The sequence below is a fragment of the Dama dama genome, chromosome 5 (genome assembly GCF_033118175.1).
Source record: "Dama dama isolate Ldn47 chromosome 5, ASM3311817v1, whole genome shotgun sequence".
Lineage (NCBI taxonomy): Eukaryota > Metazoa > Chordata > Mammalia > Artiodactyla > Cervidae > Dama > Dama dama.
The window spans coordinates 119,918,645-119,935,638 of NC_083685.1; the positions used below are offsets into that span (position 1 = coordinate 119,918,645).

General features: G+C 50.4%; 1 protein-coding gene across 3 annotated transcripts in view; it reads left to right on the plus strand.

Moving 5' to 3' along the window:
* CCDC57 (coiled-coil domain containing 57) overlaps positions 1-13,980 on the plus strand; it is a 114,614-nt gene extending 100,634 nt beyond the window's left edge. For all 3 annotated transcript variants that reach the window (XM_061144472.1, XM_061144475.1, XM_061144473.1), the window contains one exon: positions 13,452-13,980. In XM_061144472.1, the coding sequence (XP_061000455.1) occupies positions 13,452-13,651 (200 nt within the window). In that variant the 3' untranslated portion in view covers positions 13,652-13,980. The remainder of the gene's footprint in view (positions 1-13,451) is intronic.
* The last annotated feature ends 3,014 nt before the right edge of the window (positions 13,981-16,994 follow it).

Genomic DNA, 16,994 nt, shown 5'->3' on the forward strand with positions numbered 1-16,994 from the left:
TCCAGGGAATATCATAATCAAATTTCTGAAAATCAGCAATAAAGTAAAATCTTAAAAGCAGTCAAAGAAAAGACACATTACTTGAAGATGAATGAAGAAAAAATTTATGACAGACTTCTCTTCAGAAACTATAGCTACCAGACGACAAGGGATCATCGATTGTCTCTAAGCCGAAAGAAAAAGGAGCGCACAAAGTAGAATTCTGTATCTAGCAAAAAGATCCTTTAAAAATGGAGGCTAAAGACGTTCACAGATAAACCAGATAGAATCCATCACCAGCAGACCTTCACTACAAGAAATAGTAAAGGACACTTTTCAGGCAAAGGAAATTATGGCAAATGAAAATTGGGGTCATCAGAGAAAAATACAGAGGCAGCAGGTGAGTTTGTAGGTAAATGATGGAAATAGGCTTACATTTTTCTTTGGAAGATCACTGGCTGTTTAAAGCACAGATGATAACAGTGTATGATGGGGTTTGTGATACACATACAAGTGAAATGTATGACAAGATGGCATAAGTGATGGGAAAGGGAAAAGAAAGTACGCTCCTGTTGGGCTTATATGTGAACTTGTATAATACTACTTCAAGGTAGAATGTGATAAATTAAAAATGTATATACTATAGAACAACATTCAAAAACAACAAAACAAACAAAAAGCACAAAGATGTATAGCTAATAGGGCTGTAATAGAGATAAAATGGGATTAAAAAAAACACAAATTCGAGAGTAGGCAGGAAGAGACTTCCCTGGTGGTCTGGTGGCTGAGACTCTGCGCTCCCAATGCAGGGGGCCCAGATTTGATCCCTGATCAGGGAACTAGATCCCACACGCTGCAACTAAAGATCCTACATGCTGAAACTACAAAAAGATCCCGAATGCCACAATAAATATCCAAAATCTGCATGCCACAACTAAGACCCAGCATCACCAAATAGCTAAATAAATGTTAAAAAAAAAAAAAACAAAACTATAAAACATCTAGAAGAAATCATAGGAGATCTTTGTGACTTCGGGATAGGCAAAAATTTTTTAGGATAGAAAAAAGTCTAAACCTTAAATGAAAAAAATTTGATGGATTGGGCTTCATCAAAATGTTAAAGTTCTGCTTCTGCAATGACACTCTCAAGAAGGTGAAAAGGTAAGCTGGGAGAAAATATTTGAACACATATCAAGGACCTGATCCAGAATATACAAAGAACTTTACAACTCAGTGGTAAATAAATAAGCCCAATTTTTAAAATAGCCAAAATACTACAGAAGACACTTCAAAAAAGGAGATACAAATGGCCAGCAAGCCATGAAAGATACTCAGTGTTAGTCATCAGGGAAATACAAATTTAAACCACAGTGAGTTGCCACTACACAGTCACTCAGACAACCAAAACCATACAATAATATGGCAATATCAAGTGGTAGCAAACACGTGGAGCTGCTGGAAGTCACACTGCCTGAGAGAATGCAGTATGGTCAACTGCTTTGGAAAACAGTTTGGCAGTTTCTTAAAAAAAAAAAAAACTTGCGGTTGCTCTCGCCTCCTCAGATGGTCCACACTGTGTCTGTGGAGTGTGTTTCTCTCTAAAAATCCATTTCTTACCTATCAAAAAGAAAAAAACTTGCTACACAACCATTCAGCCATTCAGTTCCATGGTAACCAACATCCACGCCCCAAAGGCCTTAACACAAATGTCAGATTGGAAACAACACAAATGTGCATCAACAGATAAATGGAAAAGCAAATTACTGTGTAGCAGCGTGATGTGCTGCTTTTCCATTTATCTGTTGATGGTCAGCGGTCAAGAGTCTGCATGCCAACGCAGGAGACGTGGTTTCAATCCCTGGGTCTGGAAGATCCCCTGGAGAAGGGAATGACAACCCACTCCAGTATTCTAGCCTGGAAAAATCCCATGGACAAGAGGAACTTGGCAGGCTACTGTCCATGGGGTTGCAAGAGTTGGACACAATTGAGCGACAAAACAAGTATGCTCTACTACTCCACAAACAAAAGAACTACCAGTACATATGACAGCAGGAATGAACCTCAGAAACATTGCTTTGATCTCTGGAAGAACCAGACATCAAGCAGTCCCTAGTGTCCTTTTTTTTTTTTTATGTTTTTATTTTTGGCTGCGCTGGGTCTTTGTTGCCGTATGGGCTTTTGTCTAGGTGCGACCAGTGGGGGCCACTGTCCAGTTGCAGTGCACGAACTTACTGCGGTGGCGTCTCTTGTGGAGTACAGACTGCAGAGTGCAAAGGCTTCAGTAGTTGCCGCACGTGGGCTCAGTAGCTACAGCTTTGAGGCTCTTGAGCTCTGGCTCAATAGTTGTGGGGCACAGGCCTAGCTGATCCTAGATGAGGGATTGAACCTGTGTCTCCTACATTGGCAGGTGGATTCTTCATATCTGAGCCACCAGGGAAGCCCCCTAGGGAACTCTTTTTATGTGAACTTCTAGAAATGACTCACATAGTCAGCAATGACAAAAAGCAGATTGGTGGTTACTTCAGGCTGGGAGTAGGGATGTTTGGGGTTGACGGAAATGTTCCATAGACATAGATGTGTAGATTTTATACAACCCATTGAAATGCACCCTTAAAATGGGTGCATTTTATAGTATATAAATTATAGCTCAATAGAAGTTATTTAAAAAAAAACAAAAAACCAGCACAAGATCTCCTGTGTTCAGCATCACCCAGACAGCAGTTGGAAACAGTGTATTCTGGAGATCTCTGGCCTTCTACTCTTGATGTCCTGTCTCTCTCCTGCTCCATGATCCCTCCTGATCTTGGTTTCTAGTCTGGGTTATCTGCGTCTATTCCAGGCAAAATCAAGAAGAGCCAAAGTAGGACAGACACCCAGTGTCAACTTGCCTCACGCCAATGCAGATCCTTGCAGAATTCTTGTAATTCATATCAATTTACTCAGGCCCTCTTAATTATCCTCCACTGGGCACTCAGGACTCCTCGGGGAGGTCATTACTGTCAACAGTGCCCTCCCAGTGGGGCCCCAGAGCCTCTCGGAAGGGCCTCAAGAGCCTGAAGGTGGGAGGAGTGGAAGAGCCTTTGGCATCCTACGCTCATCCCAGCCCGGGCTGTCCTTTCCCGCAAGCCTGCACTGGAGATTTTGTTTGAAGAAATAGTAACTCAAAAAAAAAAAAAATTTATAGAATCAGTGTATAGAACAAACCCATCCACTTCTGTTTTTGTTTTGTTTTTATCCATAAGGGGCTATTTGGTCTCTGGAGAACACTGCACATTTCACACTTTGTGAGGAGAGGGAAGGCCCCCCACCCCCACCCCTCGCCCCCGGTGCTGGTAGCAGAAGCAGCAGTGGGAACAGCAGCCACCTCTGGCCACAGACAGCCATGACAGGGCACACTGGGCTGTGTTCCAATGAGACTATATTTTCAAAATAGGGCAGGCTGACTTAGAGTTTTCTTGCCTTTTCCAGTACTTCATCCTATTTGCTGGAAGGTCACAGTTCTGCAGAGGAGTGCTCTGTAGTTCGCAGTGGGCTCATCTGTCCACCCTCCTTGCTGAACTTCCTTGGTGGTGGTGGTTTAGTCGCTAAGTCGTGTCTGACTCTTTCGACTCCATGGACTGCAGCCCGCCAGGCTCCTTTGTCCATGGGATCCTCCAGGCAAGAATACTGGAGTGGGTTGCCATTTCTTCCTCCAGGAGATCGAACTCAGATCGATTGAACCCAATCTCCTGTGTTAGAGGCAGATTCTTTACCAACTGAGCTATGAGGGAAGCACTAACAGTTTGTCTTGCAGTGCTTTTTTCCCTAAGTGGATGATCCTGGTATCTTCAGACAGTGACTGTTTCTTCCCTTCAGTGCTTATAGCCCTATTTCATTTAATTTCCTTACAGAGCTGGTTGGGGCCCTGAAACTGTTAACAGGAGTGTCATCAGGGGCATCTTGTCTCATTCTCGGACTTGAAGAGATTGAGGCTCATTTTGCACTAAATAAAGTGATTGCTGTGAATTTTTAAATGTAACCTCTATCAAGTTAAAATTTTTCCCTTACATTCTTGATTTACCAAGAGTTTTCATCATGAATAAGTGTTAAACCTCATCAGATGTTTTCCTGCATTGATTAAGATAATCATATATATATTTTTTGCTTATTGTGGTGAAATATGGTGATAGATTTTCTGATATGGAACCCACCTTGCATTACTGGGATAAACTATACTTGATCTATTTTTAATACCAATTTGGCTTGCTAATGTTTATATATATAGTTTTTATAGCTACATTTATGAGTTAAATAGTCCTGTGATTTTTTTTTTCTTGGGTTGTCTTTATCTGGTTTGGAAATGTAGATTACCTCATACAGTGAGCTCTTTTTCTACTTTTCTGAGTAATTGGAATCAGATAGAAATTGACTATTCCTTGAAATCTGGGTTTCTGAAAATTCACTAGAACCTCTTATAAAGCTATCTGAGCCACAAGTCTTTGGGGAGGGAAGTTTTTGACCATCATTTCAATTTTCTTAATAATTATTGGACATTTCAAATGCTTTTTGTGTGTGTGTGCTGGTTTTGGAACTTTCCATTTCATCTAGATTTTATTAACTTACTAGTGAACAGGTGTTTATAACATTCATTTTTACCCAGTTATTCCCCTGCCATGTGCATTTTTTTCTCCTTTTTTTTTTGGATCCATTTTGGCAGAGGTTAATCTTATTAATCTCTGCAGACAACAGTTTGAGTTCTGTTGATACTCTGTGCTGCTTGTTTTCTTGGAGTTTCCATTCCACTGAATCTTGCCTTTAATGCTATGACTTCCTTTTTCTTGTTCCCAAGTTTGTTTTGTTCCTTTCTCTCCAGTTTCTCCCCCTGAAGGCTAGCTCATCTCCTGGTAGTCTTAACTGTTAGTATTTCCAGGTAAGTGTATTGGGAGATGCTTGAGCTATGTCCTACAAATTCTGAGTTTGATTCTAAATATTTTTTGAATTCACCATATGGTTTCCTACATAACTCAAGGATTATTTAGTAATAAGTTAGTGTCCAAGCAGAAGGGATTTGGGGAGATTTTGATGTTGGTTTCTAATTTTATTGTATTAATATCCTATTTGGAATGAATTGAGACTTGCCCTGTGGCCTGAGGGGCTTTCCAGGTGGCAGTAGTGGTAAAGAACCTGCCTGCCAGTGCAGGAGACATAAGAGAAGCAGGTTCGATCCCTGGGTCGGGAAGATCCCCTGGAGAGGGAAGTGGCAACCCACTCCAGTACTCCTGCCTGGAGAATCCCATGGACAGAAGAACCTGGTGGGCTACAGTCCATGGGGCCGCAAAGAGTATGTGTGGTCTGATTCTGTGTATGGTCCGTGTTTGGCAAAAAAAGAAAGTGTACTATCTGCCTACTAGTTTAGACATCTCTGTATCTAATAACTCAAGCTAATTAATTCCGTTGACTAAGTCTTTGCCATCTTTGTATGGGTTTATGATCAATCAGTTCAGTTCAGTCGCTCAGTTGTGTCCGACTCTTTGCAACCCCATGAATCACAGCACGCCAGGCCTCCCTGTCTATCACCAACTCCCAGAGTTTACTCAAACTCATGCCCATCAAGTCGGTGATGCCATCCAGCCGTCTCATCCTCTGTCATCCCCTTCTCCTCCTGCCCCCAATCCCTCCCAGCATCAAGGTCTTTTCCAATGAGTCAACTCTTCACATGAGGTGGCCAAAGTATTGGAGTTTCAGCTTCAGCATCAGTCCTTCCAATGAACACCCAGGACTGATCTCTTTTAGGATGGACTGGTTGGATCTCCTTGCAGTCCAAGGGACTCTCAAGAGTCTTCTCCAACACCACAGTTCAAAAGCATCAGTTTTTCGGCGCTCAGCTTTCTTCACAGTCCAACTCTCATATCCATACATGACCACTGGAAAAACCATAGCCTTGACCAGACGGACCTTTGTTGACAAAGTTATGTCTCTGCTTTTTAATATGCTGTCTAGGTTGGTCATAACTTTCCTTCCAAGGAGTAAGCGTCTTTTTATTTCATGGTTGCAATCACAATCTGCAGTGATTTGGAGCCCAAAAAAAATGAAGTCTGACACTGTTTCCACTGTCTCCCCATCTGTTTCCCATGAAGTAATGGGACCAGATGCCATGATCTTAGTTTTCTGAATGTTGAGCTTTAAGCCAACTTTTTCACTCTCCTCTTTCATTTTCATCAAGAAGCTTTTTAGTTCCTCTTCACTTTCTGCCGTAAGGGTGGTGTCATCTGCATATCTGAGGTTATTGATACTTCTCCCAGCAATCTTGATTCCAGCTTGTGCTTCCTCCAGCCCAGCATTTCTCATGACGTACTCTGCATATAAGTTAAATAAGCAGGGTGACAATATACAGCCTTGACGTACTCCTTTTCCTATTTGGAACCAGTCTGTTGTTCCATGTCCAGTTCTAACCATTGCTTCCTGACCTGCACATAGGTTTCCCAAGAGGCAGGTCAGGTGGTCTGGTATTCCTATCTCTTGAAGAATTTTCCACGTAGGGGTGATTAAAACCTCCACCTACCTGGTTTTGGATTATCTACTTTGCCTTGCAGCTCTGTCAGATGTTATTTGGTATGTTTTGAAGTTGTCCTTTCACCAGGATTCAGAGTTCTTCTTTATACCTTAGAACAATGTGTGCCTAATTTTATTTTATTTTTTTGTTTGTTTTCAATTTTTATGTGTCTTTTTTTTTGTTTTTGACCACACCACCACAAGTCATGTGAGATCTTATTCCCTGACCAGGCCCCCTGCAGTGGAAACACAGAGTCCTAACCACTAGACCACCAGGGAATTCCGTCTTTTGTTTTAGATGGGTTTAAAACATCTTTACACAACATCTTGTTGAATCTGTTTGTTCTGAATAAATCCAATTTGAGAATTTTTCTTCATTGGTGAATTTAACTCATTTATCTATTGGGCTTAATTCTCCTTGTTATTTATTTCTCATCTGTTTACTTTATTTCTGTTTATTTTTTCTACATCCCTACCTTTCATCGGAGAAATCAAGTTTCTTTCTGCTGCATTATAAGTTACACATTCTGCTTTTGCCCAAGGATAATCTCACTCACAGGTGTTCACGCAGCCCTACTGATTTCTCACACTTGTTACCACTTCTGCGTTTCCCCTCCATAGGCACGTTCTTTAAGCGCTCCCTTTATCCCCACATCTGGCCATCCCACCCCCGTCATGGCCACAATGTCTGGAATTCTCATTTTGGGTTGTTGTGGGTTTGCATAGGTTTGATTTCCCTATTTCTCAAGTGTCCGGCAGTTTCTTCTTCAATATTTGTTTTTCTCCATATGTAAGCACTTCTTCCAAGAGTATTCTCAATGTGGCTCCTTAGACGGGACCAGAAATTTTATCCCACTTGTTTGAGAAACCCTCCTGCCTGCATCCCTGTAGGGATTTTAAAGTTTGTGTTTTAACAGAGTTCAGTACAAAGATGTAGAAGTTTATGTGTAAGTTTAGCATATCCAAATTATGTCCTCCATTAACATCCTATAAGAATGCCATTCATTCTTCAAGTAAGCACAGTAACAATGAAACATGTTGGGAAATGAGGGATTTGTTTTATTTATTCTTATTTTTGGCTGCGCTGGGTCTTCGTTGCTGCACATGGGCTTTCTCTAGTTTCGGTGACCAGGCGCTACTCTCCAGTTGTTCTGTGTGGGCTTCTCGTTGCAGTGGCTTATCTTGTTGTGGAGCACAGGCTCTAAGGTGCACGGACGGCAGTTGTGGTGGTGTATCAGTTTAGTTGCCCCGAGAGGTGCGGGATCTCCCCTGACCAGGGATCGAACTGGTGTTCCTTTCATTACAAGGCAGGTTCTTAACCACTGGACCACCAGGGAAGCCTGGCATTTGCTTTTTAACTTGGGAAAGATGGTGAAAGGTTTTCTGGGCTTTGTATATGTGGCTGTCATGGCCCAGTTTCTTGTGTTTCAAAGGTTCGACCATGAGTGCTTTTGGTACCATCACACACACTACTCCGTTTATATCTGAGTTTAAAATAGAAAGCCAGTTACAATCCTGAACTACAGATGTCACACACAAGTGAGCAGGAGATCTTGTAGCATAAAATTCTGTTCAACTTTCCACGGACTCTGCTGCCAGCATGCGGGTTTCAGGATTCACTCTGCGACCAGGGCTGAGCCTTCTTTGGTCCACGTGGGGACTGAGGGAACCCTGTAGGTGGGCAGAAAAGCCCAGCCATCCACAGAAGGGGGGTGCAATTCAAGGCTTGGGATGTAGGTCGGGCGTTCAGAGCTCCACGGGAGCCCTGCTCTTGGCAGTGCCTGAGGAAGGCCTGACAGAGGGACAAGAGCTGTTTTCTCACCTCCAGCCCAGAGGCTGCAGGTTGACCGTCCTGGCCTTTTGCTCTCAGCCCAGCTGTACCACCTCTGTGTCAGGCCAGGGCCCCTGTACAGGCCCGGGCATGAGATGGATGTGTGTCCAGGAAGCTTCACTAAGAGCCGTGCCTGGCACCAAGGCAGCACTTGGCACATGCCATGCTTGTGTTCACATGGTCAGTTGTTCTGGCACCCAGGCCCCTGGAGAGGCTTCCTGACCTCCTTGCCAGCCTCATGCCCCCTAATTGAGCTGAAATCAGACAGGGGGCAGCAGAGAAGCTGTGGGCAGCTACTGGGCACACAGTAGGTCTGCAAAAAGCTCACTCCCGGCCCTGAGTGCTGTGTGCCTGCCCTGCAGGGCATGTCTGTCCTGGACAAGGAGTGAGGGCATTGGGAGGGGGTTCCAAAGTAGCCCTCAGGGTCATCGCCTGAGGCCTGGAACAAGACCTGCAGATACTGTGCTTGGGGCCAATTGGCAGCCCTCCAGAGGGGGCACATTTCTATGGAAAGGAAGAGCGTTGCTTCACTCACAGCGTCCCCCCTGCCAAGAGGAGCAGAGGGCAGCCCCTCGAGGCGTGTGTGCTGCCAGTCTACACCCTGGCTAGGTGCAGAGCTGGGTTGCCCCTCCATGAGAGGACCCTAGGATTCTTGGGTTCCTGGTCTGACCTACTGTGGGGCAGAGCCTCCATGAGCCCCTGTGAACGTGTACCTTTTATGAATGTCACCTTGTTCATCTGGTTTTCACTGTTTGATCTCTATGGAAAGAAGTGTGTTAGTCGCTCAGTCACGTCTGACTCTTTGTAACCCTCCCAGGCTCCTCTGTCCATGGGATTCTCCAGGCAAGAATACTGGAGTGGGTTGCCATTCCCTTCTCCACCAGATCCTCCTGATCCAGGAATCGAACCCAGATCTCCTGCATTGCAGGGGGATTCTTTCCCATCTGAGCCACCAGGAAATCCCCTCTATGAAAAGGAGGCAGATCAACATCCAGCCCCCACCCCATATTCGCATCTGTGCCCTCCCTGCTGTCCCCACACTACCTTACAGAGGACACAAGTTGTCAGTACAGCCTGGGCACTCATTTCCCCCAGTCCAGGCAGCCCCGCTGCCCTCTGCCATCCAAGTGGGGGAACCAACCAGGCTTGGAGGCTCAAACACTACTTTCCACCGCCTCCCTGACCCCAGCCCCCACTGTCCTGACCTCTGTCCTGGCGCTGTTTCTCCCTCCCCCACTTTGCCCCTGCACTCATGAACCTGCCCCCTCTGCCCAGCCACCCGACATGGCCTTTCCCAGCCCCTCTCCTCTGAGGAGCTGGGCCTCAGACAGGGCCCGAGAGGAGCCAGTGCCGGCTCTCCTCTGCCAGGAGCATTTCCCCTCTAAGTCCCCTGCCCACGGTGTTCCCGAAGCCCAGGATGGGAGCCACGCGGGGCCACACTGAGGGGCGCTAGCAGACAGTCCTGGGTGAGCCCAGAACCAGGGAGGAGGTACCCCCAAACATGATGGTAAGAAGGAGCAGTTAGGGGTTGGCGTCAGGCATTGACTTCAGGAAGTGGGGGGGCGGAGTGGTGATGCTGGTGTGTTAGCCAGGGCTGTCTGGTCAGCGCCCCCAGCCCACGGCTGGGAGTGGCCGCAGGGCCCTGAGGATCTGGCAGTTCCTGCCTGCCCCTCCTCCACCCTGCTGAAGGGAGTCAAGCCTGGAAGTATCAGCCCAGAGCCTCTGCACCAGGGGCCTGCAGCAGCTCCCAGGCAGACAGGGCTGCTCAGGACAGGCTCGGGGGCCCACGTCACCCACCATCCACACCCGTGATACACTGAAGGCTTGGGGCTCTAACCCACAGGATTTGGGGCAGGGGGTGTAACAGAATCTAACTTTTAACCACTGATTCACAAGGACGCCCAGGGTGAGGGTAAAGAGCCCTAGGGGGTATAATTCCCCCAACTTGAGAAATGTGGAATTTGGGAACTCAAGGGGCTCCCAGGGAAGCAGGAGAGAGGTCTCAGCAGAAGCGAGGGGCCATCAGCACCCAGAAGGGATCACCCCAAAGAGGAGAGGGAAGGCCTGGCAGGACCAGCAGAGGCTGAAGTGAGCCTGAGGTGGTCCTGCCCCTGTGGCCAAGGCTACAACTAGGACTTGAATCTCAAGCAGCGCCCAGCTCCACAGAAGGTTCTGGAGAACCAGGGCACACATGGCTCCATATCCCCTTTTTCAGGAGCTCGAGGAGTGCCTTTCCAACTGCCCTTAGAGGCCTGATGTGCCTGTGCTCAGAGCCACCCTGACGGACAGGCAGATGGGAAGACAACTGAGGAGGGAGCTGGGCAGCAGCTCCTAGGCACCAGAGAGCTGGGACCCTTACAGGCCCCTGTGCGCAGAGAACCCCAGGAGGCCCCGAGACAGGAGACTAACCCTCCTCCCCCCACCCCCCCGGGGCACTGGTCCATGAGACATGCCAGGCTCCAGGTCAGTAAGGGGCCAGGAAGGTCATGGGGAAGACCAACCACCAAAAGGGCAGGCCCACAAGCCCTTGACTCAGTCAACCCCTGCCAGGGCCCCATCCTGCCCCCAGGATCATACTGGGAGGTCTTGGGCATTTCACTGAACCTTCCCGAAGGCTGGGGCTGTACCAGCAGCCTGTAGGAGGCAAGTGCTATGACCCTAAATGTCCCTGAAGCCTCATCAGAGCCCAGAGCAGAAAGAGAGCAGAACAGGTCAGGCACAGAGAAGGCAGAGAGCACAATGGGGGCCTCGCTTCCACACCCCGGCCCCTGGTCTGAGTGAAGGCACAGATCACTCGAGCGGAGACCACCGCTCAGACACAGGAAGTGTCCTAAGGTGAGCAGGCCTGACATGTTCAGCTTCCTGCCTGAGCCAGGACTGCCATGCCCTGGACGCCTGTCCTGGAGGAGCCAGTCACCCCCTCAGGGCGACTTTGCAGGGGGACAGACAGAAACCAGTGCCCTGCAAGGCTGGCTGTGCCGTCCTCTCAGCTCAGAGGCCCTGCCCCTAGGCAGACAGGTGGGTCTGCCCAGCCTGTGCTTCGAGCAGAAACATTGGAACCACCTGCCTGGCATCCCGCTGAACTAGCAATCAGCTCCTAACCACTGGCCACAGGGAGCTCGACCTCCCAAGCAAAGGTCTCAGGCCCTAGGCTAGCCGTTCTCCCTACGCCTCGTCCAGGCAGACAATGGGATGGACTCAGGTCATGCCCACCAACCTTTGAAGGGGCTGGTCCCTCAAGTTGTAGGGAGGGACCCCCAGCATTGCAGTGGTCAGGCTCCTGACCCTGACCCTCCCCAATGACAATGGCCTTCCAGAAGGAAACCAAGTTAGCAGGACAGGGCTGACCAGAGATTCCTTTATAAGCACTTATAAAGGTATCTAGGATGGGAAGGTCTCTGTGTAGAGAGGAAGAATTCACCCGGGGTTGAAGAACTCACACGAAGCGCCCGGGTGCTCTCTCAATGAGTCAGGAGAAGCAGCCACGGCCACAGGAAGTAAAGGAAAACCTGGGACATCCAGGGACCCACATCCTCACCCCGCTCCAGGACCTGGCTCAGCTTTGGGTCTGAGAGCACAGGGGGAGGCCACTGGGTGTGACCCCTGAACCCCCCAGGAAAGGAGAAGCAGCTCCAGACATCTCCAGAGGCCAGAGGAGCAGGAAGAGCACAAGATGAGAGAGGGGAGCAGGGCCTGGGTGCCCGGCCAGCGCCCACCTCATGGTGCTGGAGTCCCTGGAAGAAGCCTGGCTCACAGCCCTGTGTGTGCTTTCCAAGTCCTGGCCTTTCCTGTCACCCAGCTCCATGCCAACCCTGCTCTTTCCCTCCAGAGGCTGTGTGGCTGCTCTGCTGGCCTTTCCCCAGACTGGAGTCTGGGCCAGGTTGGTCCCTGTCGTCCACCTGTGCAGCACGTGACTGTGGGCTGGGCGGACCCCTCCAGAGCACCCAGTGTCATACCACCAGGCCCAGGGTGGTGGGCTTGGCGACTGTGGGCAGACAGTGTGCGTCCCTGAAGTGTGTCTCACATGTGTGAGATGCCAGTAGCAGGCAGCCAGGCCCCACCTATCCTGTCTTGATGCCCTGTGTCAGCGTTCTTTTACTTTTTACATTTTTTTTGGCTGTGCCACATGGCATGCGGGATCGTGACCCTGACCGTGGATCTAACTCATGCCCCTTGCATTGGAAACACAGTGTCTTAACCACTGCGTTCTCTTTTAGCACAGACCGTCCTGGAGCTCCAGACCCTGGCCCGGCATGCTGGGCCAGCCCAGGAAGGAGAGCTGCCACTGAACCTGCATCATCTCACCACTGCTTTTTTTTTTTTTTTTTAATTTATTTGTATACAGTTTTTAAAGGTTATGCTCATTTACAGTTATTACAAAATACTGTCCATATTCCACATGTTGTACCATACAGCCTTGTAGCCTCACAATTGCTTTTTAATAACATCTTCCTGGTACATTTTTTTAAAAACAGAAATACATTTTTAGTTTTAAAAACTAGGAAAACAGTGCAAAGCTCAAGGGACTTTTCAAACATCACCTAGAGTGCCCTCGTGCAAAGACCGTTGTTGCCAGTATTTTGGGAGGGCCGCCCTGTAGCAGTGGCCCACACTGAGAGCATGTGGTGTAGCTCCAGGGTCCTTGGCCGGGGCCTGGCCACGCGCATCAGGGCTGCTGTGCCCCTGGAGATGCTTGGCAAGCATGGCCAGAGGGCACAGGGCAGATGACAGCCTGGGAAGTGCCGTGAGTCAACCATTAACCTCAGAACTTCCGTGGGACCTGTTACGAAATGATCACGACAGATGTTTTCACAGCCAGATATCCTGTGTGCCCAGTGGAAGGGCAGGTCCAGGCCCTGCAGAACACCTGGAGAGCACATGTCCACACAGACCCTCTGTGTGGGACACCAGGGCCAGGACCTCCAGATACAGCTGTTGACCCAGAGGACCCTGCCCTGCATGGGCTCCCACAAGAAAGCTGGCATGGGATCTCTGGTTCCTGCTGGCGAGAAGCTCGGCCAGCACGCAGTGAACCCAGCTCTCCGTGCGCATTGCACCCTCCTGCCCCATGATGACTCACCCTCCTTTCTGTTTTCTCTTCACCTGCTAGAGCACTCAGCACCGACAGCCTGTAGCCTCCAGCACCCGGAGGGAAGCCCCATTGCGACGTGGGCAGCCTTTGGCGTTGAAGGGATGAAGATGGAAGCCCAGACAAGGGGCAAGCCTGCTAAACATCCCAGGGCTCATCCTCCAAAACATAAAGGCTGCCAGCGGCCCCCCAAGATTCGGAACTACAACTCCAAGGACTGACCTCCTCACTGCCCCACCCCATGCCTCCCCCTCCCCCTTCTGATCCCCTCCTTCCTCTTCCTCCTCCTCCCCTCCCCTTCCCTCTCTTCCCCTTTCCCCTCCTGGTCCCTTCCAATCCATCTGTCAGTCTTCTTCCCCTCCTCCTCCTTGGTGCTTTTATCTCCAATGTCAGGGCTGTGCGTGCACGTGTGTGTGTGTGTGTGTGTCTGTGTCTGTGTCTGTGTCTGTGTGTCTGTGTACAGTGGGGGTGGTGAACTGCTAAGGCACCTCACAGACTGACCACCGAATCCCAAATTGTTCTTTGAACTTGGGAAGGACAGTAAAAGATTTCCAGGGCTTTGCATATGTGGCTCTCAAGGCCCGGTTTCTTGTGTTTCAAAGGTTTGACCATGAGTGCTTTTGGTACCATCACACACACCACTCCATTTATATCTGAGTTTAAAATAGAAAGCCAGTTACAGTCCTGAACTACGATATCACACACGAGTGAGCAGGAGATCTCATAGCTTAAAATTCTGTTCAACTTTCCACAGACCCTGCTACCAACATGTGGGTTTCAGGATTCACTCTGCGACCAGGGCTGAGCCTTCTTTGGTCCATGTGGGGACTGAGGGAACCCTGTAGGTGGGCAGAAAAGCCCAGCCATCCACAGAAGGGGGGCGCAATTCAAGGCTTGGGACATAGGTCGGGCGTTCAGAGCTCCACCGGCGCCCTCGTCAGAGCTGCGTTCTCACCTCCAGCCCAGAGGCTGCAGGTTGACCGTCCTGGCCTTTTGCTCTCAGCCCAGCTGCACCATCTCTGTCAGGCCAGGGCCCCTGTTTAGGGCCTGAGCATGAGGTGGATGTGTGTCCAGGAAGCTTTGCTAAGAGCCGTGCCTGGCACCAAGGCAACACTTGGCACATGCCATGCTTGTGTTCACATGGTCAGTTGTTCTGGCGCCCAGGCCCCTGGAGAGGCTTCCTGGCCTCCTTGCCAGCCTCAGGCCCCCCACTTGAGCTGAAATCAGACAGGGGGCAGCAGAGAAGCTGTGGGCAGCTACTGGGCACACAGTAGGTCTGCACAAAGCTCACTCCCGGCCCTGAGTGCTGTGTGCCTGCCCTGCAGGGCATGTCTGTCCTGGACAAGGAGTGAGGGCATTGGGAGGGGGTTCCAAAGTAGCCCTCAGGGTCATCGCCTGCGCCCTGGAACAAGACCTGCAGCTACTGTGCTAGGGGCCAATTGGCAGCCCTCCCAAGGGCCACATTTCGGTGGAAAAGAAGAGCGTCGCCTCACTCACAGCGTCCCCCCTGCCAAGAGGAGCAGAGGGCAGCCCCTCGTGGCATGTGTACTGCCAGTCTACACCCTGGCTACACTTGATCTTAGCCAAAAGGCCAAGAAGCGATACACCCTGGCTAGATGCAGAGGTGGGCAGCCCCTCCACAGGAGGACGGGGGTTGCTTAGCCTGTCCTACAGAGGGGTCAAGCCCCCCCTCAAGCCCCTTTGAAAGCATACATTTTATGAATGTCATTTATCTAGGTTTCAGGCTTTGATTTCTGTGAAAAGAAGGAAGATAAAAATCTACACAGGCACATTGACGTCCTAACCACCCATGCACTGTTTATCCTGGGCATGCAGTGTTTGGGGAGCTGTGGAGAAAATGGCAGGTCTCTTCCAATGTGCCAGGAAGGAGCATGCCAGGAGCAGCTTTGCTGCCAGGTGGTAGGGTCTCCGTCCTCTGCTTTGTCTGGCACATGGCCATGTAAGTGAGATGTGGCCATGGGACTTCCTTTAGCTGAAAAAGTGAGCCCTGTCCGCTTTGCTAGAAATAGTTAGATCCCGTGAGTCCCCAGCCCTCTGTGGTGCAAACAAGGGTCTCGAACTCAGTCGCCGAGCCTGCAGTCGTCTCATCACCTGGGCCCTGGTAAACTTTAGTGAGCAGAGCCCCACTGACCAGCAGGAAGTGAGCCTGGGATAGTTTAAGACACCAAGAGTTGAGGGTGTTTGTGCAGCACAGTCTACCCACTCCTGATCCAGGATACCAGGTGTCTGAAAAGCTCTTAAATAGGAAGGAAAAGAAAATCCCACAAAGTTATTTGAGACAGCAGCTGAGCTGTGGGATCTCCCTGCCCTCTCTCCTTTTTTCCTGTCTTGCCCTTTCACAGTGTGCAAACCAGAAGTCCCCAGTGATGATGCCAAGAGGAAGACTAGAGCAGGAGGGATGAGCTGCCATTGGGACTACCTGGGGGTGTAGGGAGCACTGTAGGGTTTGAGGGAGGGGCACCTGAAGCCAAGTTATCTGGTTTGACGTGGCAGTCCCGTTCTGTCCTGCCCAGAACATCTGTGGCCAGTACCATGCTCCACAGTCTAAAGTTTCTGAGAGCAAGACAAAAGCAGTTGCGAGGAGGCAGGCGAGGAGAGCAGCAGCGTTTGATTACAAGAGAGTCGGCCGAGCACCTCTGCCAGGGCTTTTCTGACCTCACAAGGGTCTATCAGTGGTCCCAGGAGATAGTAAGGGCTGTGCAGGGCGTGGCCACCAGGCCGTCCTTCCTGGACTCACGTGATTCCCAAGACGTGTTGTTTTCAGTCTGGAAAGTCAAGGATTTTTGTGTGTGTGTATAAATTGGATAAACATTTGAGCAGGGGAATTACAGGAGGATGTGCGGGCAAGGAGGGACGCACTTCCGTCGGTTCGTGTGCGTGCCCGTGGGTGAGAGTGGCCACGTGCGCGCTCGAGTGCGTCTGCCCAGGGAGACTCCTTTGTTCAAACCACACCAAGAGGTGTCCGTGCATAGCCCGCTCGCCAGATGGCCGCGCCCCGTCCCCACGGCCGTCTGCGGGAGGCCCCTGCCAGGCCTCGGAGCGTCCCCCGGGTTCCCGCACTCGCCCCGCGAATTTCGGCGTCGAGGCAGGGAGGACCCCGGGCGCTGCGCTGCGGTGACCGACAGTAACCCCGCGCGGGGCACCCTCGGCCGGGTCAATGACCGCGCTCGCCCTGCCGCGGCCCGCGCAGCGCCCGGGGCCGCCCGGCCCATCACCCTATCACCTAGCAACGCCCACTCGAGGGGCGCCATTGGGCCAGCGAGCACGCCCCCGGCCCCCGATTGGCTGCGGCTGCAGAGAGAGCCACGCCCCCGGCCCGTCTCCGCGCAGCCCGGACGCGGGCCGGTCAACTCGTACGCCTAGGGGTCCGTCTAGCCCCCAGTGTGGCCCCAGTATGACCCCCAGAGTGACCCAAGTAAGCCCCGTTCCGTTTCCACCGCGCGCCGTGCACACGTGGCCCCCGCGGTCCCGGGGGTGGGGGCGGCCCTGGGAGGCGTGGAGCACGAAACGGAAGTTGGGGGGCGGGGGTGACGCCGCGCCCCG